The 26759-nt window shown below is 34.4% G+C and overlaps 1 protein-coding gene across 2 annotated transcripts in view; it reads left to right on the plus strand.

The window, feature by feature from the left end:
- The first annotated feature begins 2835 nt into the window (after positions 1 to 2835).
- Positions 2836 to 26759, plus strand: part of PEX7 (peroxisomal biogenesis factor 7) — an 81750-nt gene continuing 57826 nt past the window's right edge. Inside the window, exons 1-5 of one of the 2 annotated variants that reach the window (XM_007484617.2) lie at positions 2836 to 3137; positions 6514 to 6571; positions 7810 to 7960; positions 21285 to 21362; positions 22727 to 22835. In XM_007484617.2, coding sequence (XP_007484679.1) covers positions 3008 to 3137; positions 6514 to 6571; positions 7810 to 7960; positions 21285 to 21362; positions 22727 to 22835 — 526 coding nt within the window. In that variant the 5' untranslated portion in view covers positions 2836 to 3007. The remainder of the gene's footprint in view (positions 3138 to 6513; positions 6572 to 7809; positions 7961 to 21284; positions 21363 to 22726; positions 22836 to 26759) is intronic. The other variant, XM_056818870.1, reaches the window with a different exon arrangement.

Genomic DNA, 26759 nt, shown 5'->3' on the forward strand with positions numbered 1-26759 from the left:
CCGGGGTTACTTTCAAGGTAAGTTCTTCGGAGCAACCCCTTTGCCAGCCCTGAGTTTTCTGTCCTATCAGTAGCTCTGAGGGCTCCTGATGGGATTGGGTTCAGCTGGTGCCCTAAAGCTGGGACCTCCCTTGAGACTCAGATGGAAGGACCCAGCCAGGGGGCTACAGGCTTCCCCCTTCTCTCTATGTTTCCCTGCCGACTGTGTTGGGTGCCCCGGAGACTGGCTGAGGTTGCTTTCATGGTGAGTTCTCAGAGCCCTGAGGTTCCCGCTGCTGCTGTGGGCTTAGTACTCTGGGTTGGGGGGGGATGGGTCCTGGGACCTTCCTTCTGCCTACCCCTTAGATCCGAGTGATCTAGGGTTCTGGCTTTTGGGGGGCTGTACCTTTTGATCCAGGTCCAGGAGGAGGTTTCCCAGGGTTTGTCCTGTTGTTCAGCTTGAATTTCGGTGTCCTAGGAGTACTCTGTTTGCGATCAGTAAGGAAGGGTTTCAGAGGTCTGAACTTTCGCTGCTTCTATGCCGCCATCTTGACCAGAAGTCGAGATAACATATTTTGTGGATAAAAATGATTTATATACATATCTACATATAAATTATATGTATAAGGGGTGTGTGTGTGTGACAATAACAGTGAATATGGGAATGAATCTGATCAGGATACATTTTTCCAAGTATCTCTCATTGATCCTGTAACTTATAGCCTGGAATAACCATCATTACCCCATAATAATGACTCCGAGGAGTTGACTTAAAGCTAAGCCAGAGGTGCCTATTTTAACTATAAAAAACTAAGACTTCCTGTCCTGGAAGAGACCCCTAAATCTTACAAATTAATTCAAGATTGTTCCCTGTTATTTTATCAGAAATCAGATCCTGATAAACAATCTAAGATATGTATATTCCATTCCAAATGGATATATCCTGTTATATGAATTATAGTTCTCTATTACTTACCTCCAATTTTTCAAAAATAAAAAGTATATAAACATAAAGTTTAGACTGTCTGGCAAGCTCATACTTATCTGGGTTCCCAAATATATGTGTGAATCTCTCTCTCAGGAAATAAATATAACTGTTGTAGAAACTGCTTTCTCTTTGATTATTTTTCCAGGGTTGACAAATATTTATATTTTTTTCTTACAGGAATTTTTTATTTTTCTTGTATCTTTTGACTAATATTAACCTTACCTGACCAAAATTTGTCTCAAAGTACATGAAAATTTAATTAAGAGCCTTAAACATTTCTTAGCTAAGAAGGAGAGGGATAATCTGAACTGTCTTGGTGACTCCTTGGTGACATGCAAAATCCTCCTCTTCAATTAGTCCATTTTCGAATCCTCCAAATGTAGTTTAATCTGCAACCTGACTTAGTTAACCTATAGAGTTTGATTCGTGTTCTTAGGATATGTATGATATTATAATTGTTTTTTTTTTCTACTTTGAAAGAAGTATGGGATTATGCATTTTTTTCTTTAAGTTTATGGCCTAAGAAGAAAGTACCAGATAGTAATATATAAAGGAATAATTTCTATCATTATTGTAATTTTTTTCTATAAGAAGCCTTGTTGGAATCCTCATGATTGTTCAGGTTTATTATGAAGCCTGATCCTATGCTTAAGCATAATAAGAAAACCTAGGGTTTTACCTATATAATTTCTGCATTGTGGTATATATATATTTGACAGAAGTTACACACCACATGATCTCAGAGAGGAGATATTTCTCCCATAACAACATAACACACAGAGGCCACCAATGACTTTCTATTTGAGTGTATACATACACACAAATAATTGGGGAATTAGGAAAGACCTTTTGAAAGAGGTGGTGCATTAGCTGAAGAGAATTAAAAGAGTGAGGTAAAGAGGGGCACTTTTTTCCTTTCTCCATTCTGGCTCTTGTATTTTAAGTAGAAGAGCTTATAGTGAATGGTAGTAACAGATATAATATTAAGTAATATTCTGTTAATCTATTAAGTCATCTAATAATAGAAGTAATAGTTACAGATCCTTTAATGGGGTCATTCCCTATCTTGACACCTCTAGTCTGATGGCAAATGAAGACCTAGCCACTATGGAAGAATCACAATCACTTCTGACACTAGACAAGTGATACATAGTGGCTAAGGGGTGGGAGGGTGGAATAGAGGTGGAGAAGAGAAGAGTGAAGTGGATGGGACTGCAGTTCCAAACTTTCACGTTAAAAGCAAACTCTGTGTTAAGAAAACACTTTTCAAAAAAATAAAAATTGGATGGGAGGACTAGGAGAGGAAAATGGCCCTGGGGCATTTAAACTTCCAGGGTATTTCCCGAGGCACATCTCAAGATTTTGTTCTAGCCTTACTTTCCAGTTATTGGAAAAATCCATAAAATTGTACAAATAGCCTGTCAAATAGGCCCAATTAATTTATCATTTGAGATTCCTATCACAGAATTGAGGGGCAAAGGTTAAAATAATAAAGCACGGGCATTTTCTCTATTTGTCCTTTATGTTTGGAATGCTCATCCTCTTCTACTCAGAGTTCTCTTTCTCTCTCCTTTTTTCCTTCTCTCCCTCTCCCTATAAAATATTAATCTATTACATGTAATGAATCTATTATGTATTATCTGTATACGTACCAAGCAGTTGCTTAATAAATATTTGCTGATTCATTATACACAATGCAACCAAAATGGTAGTAATTTCAACTATCCCAAATTGCCTCATAATTACACCTAGCTCCTTTAAGGATTACTTGGAGATTTAAGCAAGAGCCTGCTGCCTCTGGCTAATATGACCACCAAAGGCTTCCGTACGCTGCTCTCTCCGGACCAATCCGAGCCTAGACTGCACTCCCTGAAATAGAGTCATTTCCGTTCTCTTATTTCCAGAAGCTCTCCCGCTAGGTCCTGTTAACCGGGGCCGCTTCCGCCTCTCTCCCGGAACTGGAGCCACTGCCGCTGCGGCTGCCCCGGGAAAGGGGAAGGAAGGCGAGGGGGCGGGAGCCGGGAAGGTGGCAGGGTGGGGGATGAGCGCGGCGCCCGGCGGAGGCGCGCAGACGCTGCGGACCCCCGGTCGCCATGGTTACGCTGTGGAGTTCTCCCCCTATCTGCCGGGGCGCCTGGCCTGCGCCACCTCCCAGTACTACGGGATCGCGGGTGAGGCCCCAGCCCTCCCCGCCATCCACTGGGGGGCACTCGCGGAACCAATCGCGGAGGGGGGCAGGGTGGGGGTTTTGGGATGGGGACCTCCAGCGGGCTGGTCGTCTTAACGTTCCTGTGAGGGTCGGTGTCTGTGGAGTCTAGCTCTGTGACCCTGGGCTGGTCACTTGACCTCTGAGATTCAATTTTCTCATTTGTAAATTGGGGATAATAATTGCACTGCTCGTACCAATTTTGAGGACGGTGTGTTAAACCTGTATATAAATACAAATACCCATTATCACAACAGAAACAACTTATTTTTCTCTCCTCCGACCTGATTTGTCTACTTAATGTTATAATACAACTATGATCCCAAGTCTTGGAATCTTAACCATTTCCTTTCTCTCATTACCTTCTCCATCAATCACCATGTTCCTTAAATTATAATTCTAGAATATATTTAATCATTTATTCCTTGTTTTCCTCCTGTTACCATCCTGGTTCTGGCCCTCACTGACCATCTGGGCAGTTGATATAGGCTTTTATCCCCTATTTCTGCCTCTAGTCTCTCTACTACTGTAATCCACTCTAATCCAGATTGAATTTTGGTAAGTAGTTGTATTCTTGTACCTTCCTCTAGGGGCTTCTGAGTGAAGAAATGTAATCCATCTTGGAAATTAGGAAATTTCACAATTTCCAAATAATTTTTTCATCCTTCTCTTACACTCTTTTCCTCATTATACACACGTTTGTCATCCTCAACCCTCTTTAACAAATTTAACTATTTCCTCTTCTAACAGTTTCTAGATTCCCTAGCCCTAGGTTTACTGTTCACATTTTGTTTTGTTTTCTTCCCAGTCTGAATTGCTTCTACCTCTCCTCCAGATTCTGCTTTTTTTCCCTGTATGCTTAATATTTTATTTTGAATTATATTTATTTGTACAATTTCCCTATTAGACCCTCCCCCCTTTAGATTTTGAACTACTTTATCATTATTGTATTTCTCAACACCTGGAATTGTGCCTTACACATAGTAGATATTTAACAAATATTGAATCAAAGTTTTGATTCTCATCTTGGCTCATTCCCTAATTAAAATGATAATTTTGCAAAGCCACCTTTATCACTCTGGGTTTCAGTAAAATGGATGGGGTAATCTTTTCTGTCAATTTCAGAGTTGTAAACAGCAATTTAAATAGCTTATGCAAAATATGTACAAAATGTACAAAAAAAATTATAATAGCTAACTTTATACATGTGCCAAGCACATATTAATAATTTAAATTATTATCTTATTTGATCTTCAAAACATCCCTGGCAGGGAGATGGGTACTATTTTTATCCCTGTTGTACAGATGAAGAAACTGAGGTTAAGTGACTTGCCAAGTGTCACACAGTTTTATATATATGTGTATATATATATATATATATATATATATATATAATTTGAACTCAGGTCTTCTTGATTCCAAGCCCATTGCTTAATCCTGTGGACTACCTAGCTGCTCTACAAATAAATTTTTTCCCCCAGCCCACCCAACTACTTATGGGACTGAGGACAATTTTATTGTAGATTTTCAGGAAGATTCTTCTCCCACAGTCCCCAGTGTGCTTAGTGTTGTAGAAGTTAAGCTTCTTTTGATTAAGAGAAAAAAAAAACAACCATTTATATTCATTTACCTACTATCTTTTAGATATTACTAATATACCTTAAAAGCAATGGAACCAAGGTAATTGATCCTCCCTAGTGATCAAACCTCCTGTTTCTTACATGCTTAATAGCAGTGATGGAGAGAACCTTTTAGAGATGGAGTTCTGTGCCTCACCCCTGCCCCCCATCCTGGGAATCCCACCCCTCATCCCTCCTTAAACCACACAGGGGAGGGAGAAAGCCTTTCCACTGAACTATTGAGCAGAGGGGTGGGGGAATGTGAAAAAATGTTAGACAGTGGAGAGGGGGAAGAGAACAGCTTCACCCAGTCCCTCTGCTTTTCTAGTAACTAACTTTGGGGGTAGGGGCGTTCTTTGTGCCTTCTTTGGCACCTGTGCCATAGGTTTGCCATCACTGCTCTATAGAATGAGGTACTGCTTCTCTGGCCATGGACATGATGCTACTGTCCCACCAATCCCTGAATACTTTTGTTTATCTAAAGTCATGATGGATCTGAAAAGATCTTTCCTTCATTTTGCCCCACTTGTGACCAACCTCACAGATTGTAGTATAGTTGTTTGGGAATTTGAGTTCTAGCTGGTGGCCATAAAAAAATGAATAGTCATTCTTATTAGCATCAGTAGCTCACTTTGTGTAAAATGCCCAAGTTAAGCACTGGAATAATGAGGAGAAAATTGAAACCATCCTTGTCCTCAAGGAGTTTGTGTACTACCATGACTATAAGACTTTTGTTTTTAATTGGCAATGTGTTCTATCTAGCAAGTCAACTAACCTGGTTTAGAGCAGAATTGGTAGAACAAGTCTATATGCCAATTTAATTGCAGAATGTTTTTTTTTTCTCTTCAAAAGAATTTCTCCTATGACAAAGAATGCCATACATCTTTTAGTTGAAAGGAGACTTCATATTTGAAAAGATTTCCTTATTATTTTCTAATATTATAATAATTATTATCAGCTAATGCATAGCTAATATTATTAAGCACTTACTGTTAGGAACTATGCTAATGTCTAGAGATACAAAAAGAACAAAAGACAGTCTTTCCCCTCAAGAAACTCACAATTTGATCATCTACTCAATAGGCTGATATTTGTTTAAAAACTTCATATTTTAACAGTGAGGGAATATATTCAGGGTGCAGTCTCGGGCATGTTTTTGGACTTGACTAATTTGGGACATTGCTTTGTTTAGCTATTCATGGTTGTTATGAGAGTATAGTATTTCTTTTTTCAGGAGGACTGGAGGAAGCAAATATATTTTTGTTAATTGAAAGCACAAACAGGAAAAACCCTCACATTTGAAGAATTATGTAAAATAAAGCAAGTTAAACTTTTATGTGCATATACTATATACTGTATCAGAAAGTGTGCCAAAAGCTTAAAAACATTTCCTTAAATAAAAGATTTTCTCTCTTTTAAAAGACAGATTTTTATTTGAATAATTCCAAAGGAAAAGAAAACCCCACAAAAATGAACTACATTTCATTAAATGCAACTGTGTTGACCTTCCTGGTTTCATAGTATATAGCTAAAGCAGGTGGTAGTATTGTTAGTTTTTTTTTTTTAATCCTTACCTTTTGTCTTGGATTGATTCTAAAACAGGGTGTAAGATTGATCAGGGCTAAGCAGTTGGGGTCAAATGACTTGCCCAAGGTCACACAACTAGGTTGTAGTGTTAATGTTAAACATAACCTTGATTGCTCCCTTCCCCCCTCCTTTTAGGCTGTGGAACACTCATTGTACTAGAACAAAATGAAGCTGGGGTTGGACACTTTAGAAGGTAATATAGTGCTATAATTTTATTTTATTGAATTTTATTTTTTAAATTATATGTAGAAACACTTTTTGACAATTGTTTTCTGACATTTTGAGATTGAAATCTCCCAACTCCCCAAGGTGGTAAATAGTCTGATACAGGTTATAATATATCAGTGCTTTCATGCAATGTATATTTCCATATTCCTTATGTTGTAACTGAAGACATGTCACATACAATTAAATCTCAGGAAGGAAATGAATTGAAGGATGCATGCTTTGATCTGCAGTTAGATTCCAATAGTTAATTCTTTGGCTATGGATAACTTAAATTTTTTTTCTTTATCATGAGTTACTTGGAACTTTGTTTTGCTGATAGTATAGTTCTTTATAGTTGATCATCATACAATATTTCTTTTACTGTATTATGCTATTCTGCTTTTGCTCACACTTCACTTTGAATCATATCATAAAAGTCTTTCCAGGTTTTTCTGAACTCATCCTGTACTTTATTTTATTAGTTTTCCATTACAGCTCTATACCACAAATCATTCAGTCATTTCCAATTGATGGACACTCCCTCGGTTTCCAATTCTTCTCCATTACAAAAAGATCTCTCTCTAATTATTAAACTAATGTATTATATGCCATTATCACTGCTGGTTGAATAGTTTGAATGTTTTTCCCATAGTCAAAATTAGGTTTGTTTTGAATGCATTTGTTTAATAAAAGTTTTATTTGACAATATACAGAAAGGTTTCACAAGGTTGCATGTTATGTCACTTATTTTTCCTTTTGAATTTTGATCTGCCATGCTTCTTTAAAAACTGTAGTGTTAATAAACACTTATTTGTAATTTTTAAAGTCAAAGACATTAGACTTCTTAAGTCGAATATAAAATGATACTGACCCATTTCTCCATTTGCTATTGTCAACTTCTAATTATTCAGAAGCAGGTTATCTAAATTGTGAATTGTTTTATGTATTTTATTTTTTTTCTCTTTTCCTTTAGTGATTTTTTTTTGTGAACAGAAAAGTACTTCAGTCAGGAAAGACAAGGACAAAAAATCATCTAATAACTACTTTCTTCTATTAAAAATGTTTGGTAGGGAAGTTAAGACTATTGGTCTAAATGAGAATTATTAAATATTGGCTATTTCTATATTTCAGAAAGAATGGAGAGTTAAGTGTTGAATTGTGAATGTAATATTACAATATGCTTTGTAAAACTAAAAAATGCTGGTCTTGGTTACCTTGGTGTAGTTTTGATTGGAATGATGGCCTGTTTGATGTGACATGGAGTGAGAACAATGAACATGTACTAATCACATGCAGTGGAGATGGGTCTCTACAACTTTGGGATACTGCTGAAGCCACTGGCCCTTTGCAGGTGTTTAAAGAGCACACACAGGAGGTAAGAAGGACCTTTTGCTGGGCTCCATTTCTTGTTCTTTTTGCTTAGATGAGATGAGATACACTTCAGTTAAGGCAAATGTCCATATAAGGGACTTTTGAATATGGGGCAATATTATAAGTTTGATTCTTTAGGGAACTCTATATCTTAGATGTCACTTATTGTTTGCTCATTCAAACAGAATTTGTTTCATTCATAGCCCAGGGTATTGGGAAAAGGAAGAAAAAGGCAAGTTTCTTATGAGTCAATTGAAATCTTTCCATATGTATATTTTTTAGTCTAATGACATCCATCAGTTACTTATTTGGTAAGATGTACTTACAAGTTAATGCCTTAAGAGATAGACTGATGGTTTGAAAGGAAATCACAAAATGAGGACAACTAGAACAGATTGCAGAAAGAACATAAATTAATTAGTTTCAAAGTAATGCCTTGAGAATAATTATTCAACTTCTCAAATTATACTAAACATATAATCTACACTCATTTCATTTAACCAGAGTAATTATAATGTATATAAGCCATACATATAAAACATAATTTAGGTCTCCCTGTCACGTTAAAAAAAACAATTTTTACTTTCTGTCTTAGAATCTATACTAAATATTGGTTGCAAGGCAGAAGAGCAGTAAGGGCTAGACAATGGGGGTTAAGTGACTTGTCCACTTAGGAAGTATCTGAGACCAGTTTTGAACCCAGGATTTCCCATCTGTAGACCTGGCTCTCTATCTATTTATCTATCTAAGATAGATATCTAAGATATCTAAGATAGATATCTATATATCTATCTAAGCTATCTATTTGCCCCCCTCCCCCACCCCCCATTCTGTTGAAAGTCAAGGTAAAATATTTTCTTATTCATTTTTCAAGTTGATAGGTAAGTGCTCCAAATAGAAACTTGCCCTTTTATTTTGAGTTTGTAGTTTGGAGTAATGGTTATTGAGACTACTAAAAAAGTTATTGTATGATTATAATTTTTTGATGTCACAGATTTTTAATGAAAACTTATTGTTAAAGAAGAAGTTTGAACAAATAAACTAAGTTAATGTATTTTCAGTTTTTATTTCATCAGCTAATACTTATTATCTATTTTATGCAAAATTGTATCTGAACCTTTTGATAACTTAGATTATAATATAGTAATTAGCAAGCCTATCATGTGCTAAGAACTCTTGGGGTATAATTATGACATTTAAATTCTTCTGTCCTGAAGGAGCCTTACTTAGGTGGCTGAGTGGAGTTTTGCATGAAATTAGGGGTTCACTGAGCTAGAGGTGGAAAGAGTACATTTCTGGCAAGAGGAACAGTCTAGGCCAGAAGGCATAGAGACAGTTGGTGTAGTGTGTATATGAGGAACATCAATAGAGTCAGCTTGGCTGAGCTGAAGGATTCATTAAGAAGAGTCATGTGTAATAAGGCTCTACAGGTGGGCTGTCAGTTGGTGAAGGGCTTTATGGAATAAATAAAGGTCATATTTAATCTTAGATGTGAGAGGGAGACATTGGAGGGGAGAGATGGAAGGGATGATATGGTCAGACTTGAGTGATATGACCTTGAGCAAGTCACTTTACCTCTGAATCTTTCCTAACCTGTAAAGTATGGTTTGCATTAAATGAAATCCAAAGGTTGTTTAAAATTTTTATTTTCCAGCTCTGAGAATTTATTGAGCTAATACAGACAGAAAAAAAATTTTTTTGTAACCAACTCAAAAATTGTCAGTCATAAAAACAGTCTTTGTTTTTTGCTACTATCATTTCCAGAAAGGGCATTGCAAAGCAAAATAAATGAAAAATAAATTATCCTGTGGTTTTTCCCATTTTCAATAGGAAGAATTCCCGTGTTTCTAAGGCAAAATTGCAAATCTTTATAATTCATAAATTGACAAATGAATTACTCTTTTGAGAATTCAGAAGGAGGGTACTGCCTCTGTGTAAGCTTAAATATGCTAGGGAAAACACAAATTGTCTATCCTTTGTAACAATGAAAGAGGGAAAAAATAGAGAACAGAAGTAGTTCAGCCAAACCAATGAACAATTTAATAAGATCTGGCAACTTGTGTAGTACTCCAAGGTTTTAGTTCCCCACCTTGCAAAGAAGGGAAAGGGATCCATTTTCTCAAGTCTTCTTTACAACCAAGATTCTTACTCATTATATTCCTGTAATATTCAGTTTCTTTTTTTTTCTTTCAATTTGCATTTTTTGTAGTCATTCAGTATTATTTTCCTGATTCTGCTTATGAAAGACTTTTTTGAGTTGGATAGCTGAATAAAGAAGGGAATTTCTCAGCCTCTCTATAATTAGACAATGCTTAATTTTATACTGATTGCACTGATAATAATGATACTTAAATTTATAACCAAAGACATATTTAAATAAAATTTGATATTACTCTTAGTGAAGAAATTGTAAATAGCTAAAATCTTACTTCCTTAATAATTAACTCATTGTTTATTATGTCTTTTGATTGATAGAAGTGGATAGGTCTATATTGATAGTTGACAGTCAAAAATAATTAGAAATGTAAAATGACACTCAGTTAAATGGTAGTGCTAATTTAGTCTCTTCAAAAATACCTTAATGACTTCTAAACAACATAACAGATTTGTGAACCTCAAGGTTTTATGCATCTTTTCATGAGAAAATGATTATAATCTCTATATATGATATATGTGATATGTATATATCATATATATAAACCATAAGGATTAGAAGTCTGATTTCACTGATATAGGGATTTCCTAAATGAGGAAATTTTAGGTGTCTAGGGTGTTGAGAGGATGTGACTTGCCCAGTTACACTGCCATATGTATAACTTAATTAATATTATTATTAAAATAAGTTTAGCACTTGAAATATTTTTAAGGTAAAAATCAGTCATAACTTTGAGTCAGCATAATAATTTGTCTTTTAGAATTCAAATTATGCTTGCTAAAGTGATATATAAATAGCTCTAGAAGTAGATGGGACCTCAGAGAGATTAGGTAATTTGTTCAAACTTATAAACTTCGTAATGTCCAAGTTGAAACTGAACTCAAGTTCTCTTGTTTCTGGAGCATAAAATTCATTTCTCACCTTTCGGTAGAAAGGTGGGGACCTGAGAAGTTTTCTGGATACTGGTTGCTCTCAAACATAATGGTTATATTGGATTGTTTTACTTAGCCAGTGGCACTATGTGCCACTGCTACGTCTTGTCCTTTCCCCCACTTAGGATTCTATTGGAAAGGAGAGGGAGGAATTGGAAGGAAGTTGGCAATTTTGTAAAAAACAAGCCTCATTGTTTTCAGAAGAAGGATATTGAAATCTCCTCTATGTATTGTCTCCCCCTATCAAAGTATGAGTTCTTTGAAAGCAGATTGTCTTGATTTTCTAATTGTATACCCAACACTTAATACAGTGCCTTGCTCATAGCAGGACTGCCTAATAAGTTTTTTTTCCATTAATATAACAATTGAGAACCACTGATGGACCCAAGAGACTGAGCCACTGCACTACTTTCTTTACTAAAGGACTTTTCTGCTATGGATTCATCAATGGAGTGGTACTGACCTGATTATGCCCTGGGAGAGGGAAGCCTCTAATGAGAAGCCTCTAACATTCTTCAGCTCAAATTTCCACTCTAGCATCTCAGAGATAACTTATTTAAAGTTTAGATGTTGGCTGATATCTAATTCTTCCCAAGAGGGTGTAAAAAAATGCCTAATTCTTCCCAAGAGGGTGTACTCAGTGTATTGGTTAAATCGGGTTTGGGACAGGTATTTGTTTCCTACACATAGAAGAGGTGCCAAAGGACACAAATGATTCACCGTAAGATTCATCAACTTATAACCAATCTTATGCTCAGGAACCAAATGTTGAAAATTCTTCAAAGCATAAAGCTATTTGTGAAGCTGCAGTATAGGCATTCCAGTTCCCACTTTGGCTCTGCCACTTTCCAAACAATTCCAATTTGTATCTTCTGTTAAAACAGCCCATGTGCTTGGTAGGGGTTATCTGTTCAAGAACTTTGGATGAGTTCTAAGGAACTCTTATCTAGGCTACTAGTCAGATCCAACCAGAGGGACTCCCTAGAATCTCCACACTTTCAAACTCAAAAAGACTTTTAAGACTGTACTTGTCCATCTTGGGTTGGATACTTTGGCTCAGACTTCTCTGGGTAGGACTCATCCTTTATCTACCATGTACTCATGGCTACAGAATTTTGAGGGTAGGGCAAGCTACTCCTCCCTCACTCCTCTTGGGAAGGATTGAAACAGTCCTGACAGGATCCAGAGCTGGAAAGGAAGGGAGCACCAAGGGTGGAGCACTTTCGAAACAACCATTGAATCATCCTTTTGCTCAGTGGCCAATAGGGGAACTGCCTTGTCATCTTTAAGGGCTAAATGCTTTAGTGCTGAGCCAGGTACATGTGATTCACCCGAAGCAAAAAAAAAAAAAAATCTATGGAGCTCCTGTGCAGAACAGCTGGGATGCCAATGGGGCTGGAGCACAGAGTGGTAGGAAAAGAGTGAGTGTAAGAAAACCAAAAAGTCAGGAAAGCTCTAGATTGCTGAGAATTTTAAATGTCCACCAGAAATGTTCATATCTAATCCTAGAGACAATTGGACTTTGTTGAATATGGAGAAAGGCAACATGTTCAGACTTGCCTAAGAGGAACATCACTTTAACACTTACTAGACTTTAAGGCATATGTTTTCTCTTTAAACTCTGGAAAATACTTCAGTGCATCCTTTAAGGTTAATAATCTAGTTTTTGTGCTTTGGGGCTCGGGAGGCAGTATTATTGTTCAAGAATATTTGAGAAGAGAGTGGCTTGTCTTTTTAGGATTTGTTAGCTGAGCAAATAACCATGTACATATTTACAACTATAAATGGGAGTTAGACTAGAAAGTCTTCAAAGGCCTTTCCAGGGCTGAACTTTGTGATTCTAAATCCTATCTCGTCCACCTTATTATGTACCTCCACTCTATAGTCTACCCACATTTGTCTTCTTGCTGGTTCTCACATGCTTCTATACTTTGTTTCCCATCTCTTGGTCTTTGCATTGTCTGTCCTTCATGCCAAGAATGCTTTTCTTTCTCAGGTTGACTTTGCAGAATCTCTGTAGAATTCCTTCAAAACACAACTTGTGTCACCTTCCCAAGAGACCTCTCTCAGTGTCCTCAGCTGTTAGTGCAGGGGTTCTTAATCTGGGGATAAATGGACAGATTTTAGAGAGTGCATGAGTGCAGATGGGACATCTTTATCTTCTCATACTTTTGCTTTCCTTTGTGATACTGTGTATTTCATCATATGCATTTAAAAATAGCATAAGGTATCCATAAGCTTCACCAAACTTCTGTAGGTGTCTGTGATATAAAAACAGATAAGAACTCCAATACTGGGGCCTTCTACCTCAAGGTATACTTTTTGTAATATTCTTTCAAGGCTCATTTTCCCAATTTGTTCTGGTCTTGTAGATTAGCTTCCCAGACTTCAAATTTAATTACTTCTTTTTAAGGATTTTGTTAGCTGTGTCTTCAGCTAATTAGTTCTGAGAGGCTGTGAGGATTTCTAGTATAGTTCTTCCAATATTGTGAATTTTAGAACAAAAGTTTCTTGAGGGCAAGGACTTTAGGATTTATCTGTATAGTGTCTGGCTTGGAGTAAATCTTTAATAGGTGTTCAGTGATTGATTAAATCAAATACAGTTGCATTTCTATTTGGCTGTGAATTCCTTGGGGCACTTTTAAAACACCTAACATAGTACTTATTAAGTCATTTAAAGATAAATATTTAATAAATGAAACTCTTAAGAGAGTGGCATGAAAATATCTCATCTAATTTTTATTCCTCCACATGTGGAAGATTTTCAAAAGTAAACTTTTCCTTTTTTTGCATGTTTATATGATCTTAGTGTTATCTTTTGAGATTAGTACCTTTCTTATGGTTTCAACTTCATCCTAAGAGGCCAAATCTATTTTCACAGGTAGAGCTATGTTACACCTACTTTTTGTAACCTAAGAGTAATAACACATTAAAGTTTTATTTTATATATGCAACCATATTAATTGTGAAGATCCTTATTTCTTTTTTAAGAGCTTAAAAGGACTTTTTTTAAAACTTTCATTCTTTTGAGTTCCATATTCTCTCTCTTCCTCTAGTCCCTCCCCCATTTATTGAGAAGACAAGCAATACGATACTTATACATGTGAAGTCATCCAAACATATGTCCATATTAGCCACATCTTTAAAAAAAGAGTAAGAAAAATAAAGTGAAAAATATTTCAATCTGTATTGTGTTCTGCAGCTTTCTACTTGAAGATGGATATAATTTTTCATTATGAGTCCTTTGGAATTGTCATGGGTCATGGATCATTGAATTGATCAGAGTAGCTAAGTCTTTTACATCTGATTATCATCATTACAATATTACTGTTTCTATGTATTGTGTTGGGGGTGGTTTCTATTATCAGCTGAGAATCATTTAGTCAAGGAGTCTTAAGTAGTTTTTAGAAAAATGGTACATTAAAAATAGTATAAGACATTCCCCACTTCTCCCCAAGTCTGTGATGCACTTCTCTACAAGTACATATAGAGTCCAGAGTAAAGTGGATTCAAGCTTAAAGAGTATTCTTGGTTGTTGGAATTTTTTTTTTATTCTCCCCTTCATAGGTTCCCCTTAAGAATGGTGAATCAGCATCCATTTTTCCTTCGCTTCCAATGCAAACATTGCTGCCAGGTGATCAAGTGGGAGCATGGGAAGTCTAAAATTCTCTATACCTTTAGAAATTGAAAGGGTACTAAAGAGACCTGGCCACCATCCCACCTCTCCTTTCTGCCTTCTTTTTCAGAAGAGAGTTAATTAAAATTTTATACTCATTCCAGGTTCTGGAAAAGCTTCCCATTTGAGCTAATTTGATGCTTTTCTATAGGACTTGGAAGGCATAAGAAAATTCTACAACAAGCTGGAACAGAACTTTTATCAGATTTTTTTTTTTACCCTCACCTTCTGTCTTAGAAGTATCAATTCCAAGACAGTAGAGCCTTAAGGGCTAGCAGTCAGAACTGATTTGTCCTGGGTCACACAGCCAGAAATTACCTAATGCCAAATTTGAACCCAGGCCCTCCTGACTCAAAGCCTGGCATTCTACCCACTCACTGAACCACCTAGCTGTCTCTCTCAGGTGTTTCTCAAACAAATGACCTGCAAAGACATTTTGCCCTTTGCCTATGGTCTATTGATTGGTTAATGTATCAGGCTCTGTGTAATGGAAAAAAATGACAGTTTACTTATAAGTAAAAAACTTCTTAAAAGTATCTTTAAAAAAACCTGGCTCCAAACATAAAAGCATTAAAATTATGGTTTAAAATGTTTTTATTACTATTTTAAATATTGAACCTGTGTTATTAGAACTGTCTTTTATATATTGGTTAATTGACATTGAAAGCAGTAGCTTACATACCTAATTGTTTCAATATAATCTTACTCTTCTTACACAGTGCTTTATTGTTAACAAAATGCTTTTATATGTAATAACTCACTTGATTCTCATAGTAACTATGAAGTACTATGGAGTTTGGACAGATATTATTATGCCTATTTTAATTTAATTTTTTATCTTTACAGATATGGAAATTGAGTTTGGTGGTTGTTATTTGACCAAGGTCACCTGGATAGTAAAAATACCAGGTCTTTTGAGTCTTAGCACAGTGCTCTTTCTAGAATATCAGATCTCTGATTTAATTTGTGATAACTTTTATTGTAATATGCACAATGTTTTTATAATAATGATAATAATTTACCTTTTTAAATTTATTTCACAAAGTGCTTTTCTTGCCATAATCCCATAAGGTAGATTGTAGAAGTATTTTCATCATCCTACATGGGTAAGTGAATATTTAGAGATAAATGACTTGCTCTCTCCTATCCCGATAGTAAATAACTAACTTTGGGATTCAAACCCAAGCCCTCTGACTTTCAATTAAGTTTTAATGATTGTTCCATGCTGCTTCTCTTGTGACTCTTAAACCCATTGCTTTTTGCATTCTGCCACATTTGGCCTAGCTGAGTCGACAGAAAATAGAACATTAGGTTGTATAAATGTAAACTTTTTCATATTTAATTTTAGGCTGCGACTTAATGTGTTAGATATTTAGGTAGTACCGAATGAAGCTTTTTTGTTAGAAATTTAGATATTTTATGTGAAACCCCATTTTGTCTGACTGACCATTAGATTTTTTAATGACTTTGATAGGTATATTTTCCATATAACTTAATGAAATAAGGTGAATTTAGGGACATTGGAGGAAGACCTGTAATCAAGATCTACCTCTGACCCATACTGATTTGTACTCCTTCTTACCTCCATCTTTTATAATTCCTAGCTTCCTTCAAGACAAAGTTCAAATACAGCCTTCTGCAAGAAGCCTTTATCAGCCCTATACTGCCCCATACCCCTTGTCCCCAGCTTCTAGAGCCTTTCCCCTATATATAAGAAACTATTTACATATTGTTTATATTAGAACTTAGGGACAGTTTTTACTCTTCTGTATTTTCTTACTGCTTAGCACAATGCCTGGCAAGGTAGTAAATAGCTAACTGAATTCTTTGCAATTTGGATTTCCTGCCTTAAATTGGGGTCTCCTCTTGGTAGTTTCAGAGGAAAAGGCACTAATATTAAGAACTGATGGGAAAGGCTTTTCATAGAAGGTGGAACATGAGCTGAGCCTTGAGGAAAGCCAAGAGGCAGTGAGAAAGTTCTAGGCTTGGGAGACAACCAGTGAAAATTCTCTGAATCTTAACTGATCTTTGGTAATTAATGTCCTCCTATTTGGTTTTTGTTGCCTTTAATCTTCTGAGTCTGTCCTTCATGCTACTGTTCAACTAATCCTGCTAATGTAATTATTGCACCTACCTCATAGAGTTGTTATAAGGATCAAATTAGATAACATATGAGAAGTGCTTGATGTGGAAGGAACATCTTCCAGGCAAGGGGGACAGACAGTGTTAGACTTCTGGTCTGCTAAATAGCAATCTGGTCCTAAGAAGAGATGGCAGAATTCACATGTTATTAGTTTCCCAATAACAAAAACATTTCAGCTTTTATGGATTTTGGCTTAAGTGAATTAGAGAAAATTCTGTAGGGTTGGAGGCTAAAGTTAAGGCTTGAGGAAGAGAGTAAAGAAGTCTCTTTATCATTGCCCTTATTAATTTTTTAATGACTTGTTCCTGTCCCTTAGAAAACGGAGAAGTATTTGTAGTTGATTTCAATTAAAATCTGGTTTATTTAATCTAGATGATTTATATTTTTTAATTAGGTTTTACCATTCAAAGAAATATACTTGTTAAGAAATGAATATTATTACCCAGTTTTAAAATTTTACCAGCTATAAAGGTGCTAATATTTATGACAATTTCTTTGTAAACTGGTTTGAATTCATAATCTTTTATGCAAAATATTGCTTTATACAAAATGAGTGAGCTTCTTTCATGCAATTGTTACTTGTTGCCTTTTCATAAGAAATTTAAAAAGAAAATCTAATTTAATGACCTAAAATTTAGACCTCAAAAATACTTAAAGCATGTTGTACCATAACTAGTTTTCTAACATTAAAATTTTGTTAATATAGACTCAGAATACTTTGTGATTTATAGGTTAAAAAATCTTATTTAATGTAAAGCAGTATGCTAAGGTACTTTCAGATCTCATGGTCATGAAGAGAGGGAAAGAGGAGAAGCATTTATATAGCAGATACAATGTGCTAGACACTGTGTTGAGTGCTTTTACAAATAGTATTTCATTTGATCGCCACAACACTGGAGGGTAAGTGTTATTATTTTTCCTGTTTGACAGATGAGGAAACTTAAGACAGAGGTTAAGTGATATACCCAGGGTTACTCATTGAGTAAGTGTCCAAAGTCACATTTGAACTCAGGTCTTCCTAACTTGAGTCCCAGTACTCTTAACTACCATACCACAAGCTGCCTACTGACATTCTAAGAGAAACTCTTCTCCTTTTGCCTTCTGAACAAGGACTCAAAGAAAATAGACATTAATTAATATTGGTAGTCTGATAGGATGTCCTTAGATGAAGTTACACACAGTGAATCAGATGGAAAAAAATGTTGATAACATTCTATTGAATTTTTAAGCTGTGACAAGAGAGATGTATTTGTTCATATGCAACCTCCCCCTCACTAAACTTTACGGTAATTGGTGTTGTTTCAAAGTCGTAGGTTGAAAGCAAAAATTTTATTATCAAACTTAATTACTAGAGTTCATTTGGAATCTTTTAAAAAGTGTTAATCTTTAAAATTTTCCCATTTCATTTAAGGCCCACTAAAAACTTTCAGAAATTTTCTAGTTCAGGTATCAAACAGGGGTAAGAGAAACAAACTATTAATTTTGTCCTTAGAAAGGATTTTGAAAAATAGGTACTACGTGTTTTATGAGTTTTTTCAGTTATTTTACTTCATAAAATAAACATCTTTTGTTTCATAAGACACTAAATTATAGAATAACTGATACCCTCATTTACCTGAAGACAGTGATTTCTCATAAACTGTTAGTAGAGTAGGAATTCCAATCTGTTATCTTCGAATTCAATAAATTACATTCGAGATTAGCACAATTATTGATACCTGTTTAAAGCATTCAAGAGAGATAATTGAAACATTGGGGCCATGAAGTAAGTTAACTTTTCAAAGTTTTCTTTTTTAGTATATTATTCATTAATATGAATATAGCATATATGTGTATATATATATGCATATAAATATACATGATTTTATTGCTATAGGAAATTTCCATTGAGAAATTGTCTACTATTGCATATCCTACTGCAGACACTTGTATCTCTGTGCTCTTGGTATGCTATATAACCTGTATGAGCCTTACTTTGCTCATCTGTAAATGAGCAAGCAGTATGGACTTGATGACCTCTAAAGGCTCTTCCTGCTCCAAGTCCTTTGTTCATTGATGCTTATCTTTTGAGGCCGAAGTCATATCTCTCCTTCACTATGAAGATGACCATATTAGCCCAAAGTGAGCTCTTCTTTCTTTAAACTCCTACAGCACCTTTTGCTTCTACTATTCATTTAGTATTTAGCATGTATTGCCTTTTATTGTTAATTCTTTTTTCACATCTAGTTTTCCTAAATAAAATCTGAGCTTTTTAAAGGTAGGGACCTTACTCTGCTTTACTCTTTTTCATATCTCCTAGCACCTAACAGGGTCATATGATTATAACTCTGGAGCAGGAAGGAACATCACAAAGGTCATCTAGTCCAACTCCTTAATTTTAATAAAAGAGGAAACTTTGACCCAGAGATATTCAGCTGATTTTCTCAAGGTCATACATGTAGCAAGGACAGGATTTGAACCCAGGTTGTCAGCCTCCAGATTTTGTGGTTCTTTTTTTTAATGTACCTTGTTTCTTCCTTTTCATTTTTTGGGGGGGAGTGGTCTTAAGTCATCATTTTATCTGGCTTGTATTTGAAATAACCAATACAGTAGTTCCTTATAGTTACTATTCTTGACCCTAAAGATTTACAGTGCTAAAAGTGGCATTTTCCCTTATTTTTGCAAACCAGGTTTGCCACAGTCCAGCTTAGGAAGACATGTATTCAGGTTCAACAATCTTCATTATTGAGCACCCACTTTGGAAGTAGTGAGTGCTCAAGTAATGATTGATTTGACAGTCATTTTTTTCCTTTCCTTGTTTTATCCCACTGGCATATCTGCCATGTGCTTAATTCTTGCTGTATTGCCAGGGCCCATCTTTTTTGTTGTTTAACAGGCAAAATTAATTTTAAAAATTATACTTTGTACTAATTTCAGCTGGTTTTTCAAAGAAGACTGCATCAGTGTGGTTTTCTTTGCCCACTTCTTTGCTTTATTTGGTGATGATTTACTCTCTGATCTATGGAGTCATAATTTTAGAAAGAGACAATGAACAGTTAAATCAGTGTGAATTGTATGGGTGTTGGCAGTGATTTCTCATGAGTTTATTGATATAATTTTAAAAATGTTACTCCATTTCTTACAAGAAATTTCTTTTATAATAGTGAGTATAGTTAAATAGATAAAACCAACACATTGATTATATCTGAAAGCATATACCTCAGATTGTTATTTGGAAGTTACTTTGCAGCTGTACATTAGGTCATTTCAGTACTTAAAGGTTCTCTGATTTTGTCAGATCTTTACCAATGCAAATTATAGCCCTTCTTTATCTTCTTTAATGGCCTCAGAAAATAACTAGAACTGAAAAATTCATCAATATGTAACCAGATACTGATAATTAGTTTTTCTGAATTTAGCTAGGCTGCTCCTCAGACAACAGATAATCATTATCATGGCATACTTATTTTTTGGGGACCTATCAGAACTGGGGCTCTTAATTCAAAGCTTTGAGAATCCTGGGTCAGTCCCCATAATGATGAGGTATCATGGTGGGACTTGAAGGAAAGCCTTTATCTTCAGTGTGAAAATCCTGCCTTGCAAATGTATGAATTAATATTATGTTAAGTATTAAAGCATCTTAGACATAGATTTTTATGTATACCAGGTTGCATTTACATTTATTGTGTCAAAAACTTTAGCAATGTGTATTTTTTTAGTAACAAATCACACTGGCATATGAAAGCTAAAAAGCAAAATGCTGGCAAATTACATTTAGTTATATCATTATTCAGTTCAATAAGTGCTTAGGTTATCTTAGCTTACATTTAGAGATATTTAAACATTTTGTCAGATTGAGCATATAGTCTTGCACCATACACCAACCATAGTAGAAAATGAGATTTCCAGTGATTTTCCCATGTTAACTGACCAGGGGACTAAAAGCAGTAAGAAACAGATGAAAAAAGCAGTGCAGGATAACTAAGCTGTTTACCATGAGATTGGAAAGCTCATACCCATTCCTATAAGTATCCTCTAAGAAAGGCCAGCTATGGATATTCATTTAATTTTAATACCATCTGATAAACATTGACTAAGCATGCTTTCTTAAATGACTAACTTTCTAATCTGCCTTGACATTTCTTTGGGATGTTGCAAACAATGATATATGGTGGGTATAAAAAGTGTATTTTTTTTTTCAGTGAAGGAGATTTTAGAATATACTGTGGAGAAGTATTTTAAAGTAGAGTCGATTCTTGTTTTCCATTATGGTTTAGGTATAATAAATTGAATGAGATTGATCATATGACCGTCTGTTCCACAGATTCTGTATAATTTCTGAGACATTCCTATTTTATCCTAAAATAAAAACTTAATTCTTGTAATTTAAAAACAGTAAAATATTAATGTGATAGTAAATTAAAACTTTAAAAATATTTTTAGGTTTATAGTGTTGATTGGAGCCAAACCAGAGGTGAGCAGCTTGTGGTGTCTGGCTCATGGGATCAAACAGCTAAACTGGTATGTTAATTATATAGTATTCAAGACAAATGGATCATTTTCATTCAGTGTATTAAACATACATCTACTAAATACTTATTGTGTACAGAGCTCTGAGCTAGAAGTTTGGGGAATACCCTTTAAAAATAATACATGGTTCTTGTCTTAATGGAGTTCACAAATCTGTCACAAATCTATCACAAATCATCTTTTCCTTTTTCCAAATGAGTTTCTCATTCTTTTTGTGCTAAATAATTTCTTTTCAATTAGATTATTTTAAAATAAATTTCATTAATAGTTTTTGTTTTTATATCACTTTCATTTCCAGATTTCTTTTTCTTTCTTTCCCCGAAAGTCATCTCTTGTAATAAAGAGTAAAAGAAGGAAAAGAAAAAATCAGTTCAGCAAAACTAACCACATTAATCAAGTGTGACAGAATATGCAGTGTTGTACACCCATAATCCCCTCGCTGAAAATAAGGGATGAAGGTGTACCTTTCTTCTTCTGACCAGATTAATTCTTGGGATTTGACATCAGCGTAGTAGTAGTGTAGTCATAGTCATAATCATAGTTATAGTTGTAGTCGTAGTTGTAGTAGTAAATGGCAAGTCACATTATCTTTGTCAAGAAAATTGCAAACAGTATCACAATGAGTTGAATATGACTGAAATATGGTAGTAGAAGTAGTAGTAGTAGTAGCAGTAGTAGTAGTAGTAGTAGTAGTAGTAGTAGTAGTAGTAGTAGTAGTAGTAGTAGTAGTAGTAGTAGAAGAAGTATTTACTTATATAACTCTTTAAAATTTGCAAAGTTCTTTACAGATATTGCCTCATTTGATTCTTACAACAATCCTGGGAAATAGGTGCTATTATTATTATTCTCATTTTGCAGATGAGAAAACTGAGATAGGCAGGGGCTAGGTGATTTGCTCAGGATCACATAGTCAGCAGGTTGCTGAATATCAAAACCAAACTCAGGCTCAGTGTTGTACCACCAAGCTGCTTCATCCCCTGATATTCCATCTGTAGTCTACTGAGACTAGGTATTGCTTGTTGGGTTCTCTGTACCTGGGCAAGGCACTTAGACATAGTTTTCTCATCTATAAAATCAGGGTAATAGTGACATTTACCTCCTAGGATAGTCATGAAGATGCAGAGTGTTAATATTTAAGTGCTTTGCAAATCAAAATGTTATATAAATGCTAGCTATTATTACCCTCCTCTCCTTTGGAAAGGGGAAGCACATAATTTGTTTTGTTTATATTAAGCTTCTTAACATTTTTAATTTAAATGTCTGTGTATAATTATGTATATATATATGTATATATATACTATATGTGAAACCCTGTATCTAAACATATCACTCAGATTCATTTTATTTATTTGTAGTGGGACCCAACTGTTGGAAAGTCATTGTGTACGTTTAGAGGCCATGAAGGTGTCATTTATAGCACAATCTGGTCACCCCACATCCCTGGTTGTTTTGCATCAACCTCAGGTAAATACTTTGATAACCTGTTTTTAAAAATCATCACTTTAGTGAATGGCTTACTTTGTTTTCTCCAGTAGATGGCATTCTGTATCTTACCATCAGTAAGAAAATGGATTTATAAAGGTTTGTCATCATTTTGTGCTTCTGATCTTTATACTGTTGATTCTTTTCTAGTACATTTTTAACAGTAATCACTGTTCCCCTAGGCTTATTTAATTTTTGACAATCTTGCTCACTATTGATTTTAATCAGCTTCATCATCTGAACTTCTGTTGTTCTTTTTTTTTATTATTTTAGTTACTAAAGATTTAGTATATTTGTTCTTTTACTTTATTTCTTTTGCTTTTGCTCATGATCATGGTGAATAGCCAGTTTTATTTCAATGCTTAGTGTAAAGCAACTATTTAAAAAGATACGGGCAATACCTTTAGTTGATTAAAAAACTGTTTATATACATATGCCTGTTGTTTTTTAAAGAGGGATAAACATTGTACTTGAAAGCATTGTCAGTAAGGTAACCAGAAATATGACTGATAGAGGAAAGAATATTGAATTTTTTTCACTTTTTACCCTTAATTAGGAAAATGAATATATTAAAAGTAGGATAAATGACATTTTACTTATATACATACATATATAGGTATACATATAGATATATATGAAAATATAATGTATAAAATTATTTGTGTTTGGTTAAAATAAAAAATTTAAAGGAGGATTCAACACAATTCTTGGATCTATTGTTGATTCATTAAAACAACTACCATTACACTTTAAGATTTAGAAAGCATTTTTTACACAGCAGCCCTATAAAGTTGGTATTGAAAATATTGCCATAATCTCACTTTTATAAAGAGGAAAACTGAGTTCAAATTTGAATGGTTAAGCTTATTTCCCCAGTGTCATAGAGCAGCCAGTTGGCAGAGGGTTACTCAAAGTTCAGTCTTTAGGATTCCAAATCCAATTCTTTTTCTTCAGAGAAACATGCCTAAACTAATGTAAATCATTGGCCAGGTAAATGACAATTTTTTACTGAGCCATCAAATTTCTACTTCTCAAAACTTGAAACACTAACTCTCACTTTTCCCTGTGTCCTACTATTTTTCCATATCATGTCACAGCCTCAGCTCCTTCAGTGGCTGTCCTGAGACTATTAGATACTTTACTTCTCTCCATGTTATTTGGATTGAGAAATACTGGCTTTAAACAGTTTCTAGAATTACAGGTTTTAGGACTAGAAGGTACCTTAGAGTGCATGAAGAAGAGTAGTAATGTATAATGAGATGGGAAAGGAAGATTGGGGCTATATTGTGAAAGGTTTTAAATATCAAATGGAGAAATATCTATTTGATCTGAATGAGAGTCACTGGATTTTTATTTATTTATTTTTTATAATTTTATTTAAAAAATTTTTTTTCATGGTTACACGATTCTTGTTGTTGTCTCCCTTCTGTCTTCCCTCCCACCACCCAGAATTGACAAGCAATTTCACTGGGTTATACATATATCATCACTCAAAGCCTATTTCCATATTATTCATTTTTGTAATAGAGTAATCTTTTAAAACCAAAACCCCCCATATCATATACCCATATAAACAAGTGATAAATCATGTTTTTTTTTTCTCCCCCACAGTTCTTTCTCTAGATGTGGTTAGCACTCTTTCTCATTATACTGGATTTTATTGAGCAAGGGAATGATGTAGTCAGATCTATGCTTTAGGAATATTAATAAAGGTTCTTCTTTGCTTATACTGGAAGCAATTTGATTGTATTTTTAAAATTCAAAAACTACATTAATTATAGGTACTCTTTACATCCATAATACTGTCTTCTAGGGATTGACCCAACAATGCATTTTTTGCTGTCACTTTTTTCTTTTAGCCCTTTACTTTCTTTCTAATGTTTGATTATTCTTTACCATAACACTAAGCCAGGCAACGGGATTATGAGGTTTAGAGCTTGAGGTGACCTTATGGGTTTTTATTAGAGTTATAATTATGCCCATATTAATTAATACAATTTTGAAATTAATTAACCCATTACTGTCATATATGTTGATAGGCTTAACATTGTTTTATGATTTTCTTTTAATATTAAATGCTAATGAACAAATCAGTTTGGGCATTATTTTCAAGCAGTTCTAACACATGTTAATTGATGAATATTTCTTGGATATCCACAGTTTAACTCTAGATATAACATTACTTGATTGGCTCTATTTTGCATAGAGGTATTGTTATCTTCAGTATCTAGTGAAATGTCCCAATAGTATTATTAATAATTATTAATAATCTGGAATAATTTGTTATGAAAATAATTTTATTAGTATAGAACTTGCCTTTAGCTCTTAAACCATTAAATCAAATGAGTGATTTTAGAGACTCACAATGAGTCTTTTCCATAGAGCCATCATAAAAAATTATATATAATGTATTTCCATTTAGAGTAAAACAGGAATGAATCTATTGAGAACAACTTTTAGTAATTTTTATAACTAAATAGATGTTAAAGGATGTTTTGTATTTGAAAATACAATTTCTCTCTGTTCCAGTTTCCTCATCTGTAATATGAAGGATTTGGATTAGATGAAATCGAAGGTCTTTTCTAGCTTTAAGTCTATGATCCTATGAACTAAGGTATTTTTTGAGAAAATAAATGCAACTTCTTTGCCTTAGCTATGTGATACTGTTCTTAGATTACAATTATGTTTTAGAAGGAAAAATAGTGATTTCTATAGTGTTTCCATATGTCCAGATTCCTACTCTAGCATTGACTGAAGTTTCAATAATTTAACAAAAAAGTTATATGCTAATTCTACAATGGTTATTTAAATGTCAAGCCAGAATCATGTATATTAAAAGCTCTTTATTTGGGTTGTCATATGCACCTTCTCTTTTCTCATGTATCTTTTGTATAGCAAGGTATATGTATTATTGACATTGGATATGGGAAATAGAACATTCAGCTGTGACTAAAGGACAAAATCTCAGCAGAATTGAATGATTTGCTCGTAGGAAGTTCTCAATATGATGTCAAAAATTAGCTTTTTAGACCACCTGTACATTATAAATAGCACTTAAGTATAAACTTCTTTTAGAACAGAATTCTTTCATGTTAAAAATAATAAAAATATCCTTTATGACATTACTCTGATGGGACCTACTTGTTATAAAACCCTTGACTTTATTGCCCTAAAATTAAAGAAAAAGAAGAGATTGATGATAATGAAGACTTGGTTTTACAAGTAACTGATTTTGTTCTCTTTTTTCTTCTTATCTTTTTTTCTTTTTGTTGTTTTCACTTGAATCTGATTTGAGGTGTGGCAAAAATCATGTTACTGGCTATATGATTTTTTAAAACTCAGAAGAAAGTTTGTCTATGTAATTATCATCCTGACATAAGGACATTCTTCCTGGTGGTTAGCAACTATCATAGTAAAATCTAAAGCTTTTTTTTTGGCTAAATAATGATATCTCTTTCTTGGCCACTGTCATTTTCTCTTTTTTGCTAAAATAGTGAGAGAGGAAAATATAGATTTTGATAGAAGTAGAAGTGTTGACAGAATTAGAGGGTCAGAATTAAAAGAAATTCAAGAAACCGCCTTTGTAGGTACATCAGATTATTTATCATGTGTAACATTTGAGGATGAAGAAAGAAGAACAAAGAAGAGCAATCTGAGTTGCTACTTTGGGACAAGCATGTTTTCAATGGGTAGTATGGTTGCTGGCGGATTTTGTTGTATATTAACTGTATTGATACTTAACTTGACAAAACTCAGTTGATTTATGAAGAACTTTCTTAAACTTTGACATCTTGGGGATAGAATATTACTCTACCACATTCTTGTTCTTTCTTCCTTCTGCTGTGGTACACCCCAAATCAATATTTTTTCATTGAGGAAGAGAACTCACTGTTTGACTAGTTAGGA

Source organism: Monodelphis domestica, chromosome 2, assembly GCF_027887165.1.
Source record: "Monodelphis domestica isolate mMonDom1 chromosome 2, mMonDom1.pri, whole genome shotgun sequence".
NCBI classification, from domain to species: domain Eukaryota; kingdom Metazoa; phylum Chordata; class Mammalia; order Didelphimorphia; family Didelphidae; genus Monodelphis; species Monodelphis domestica.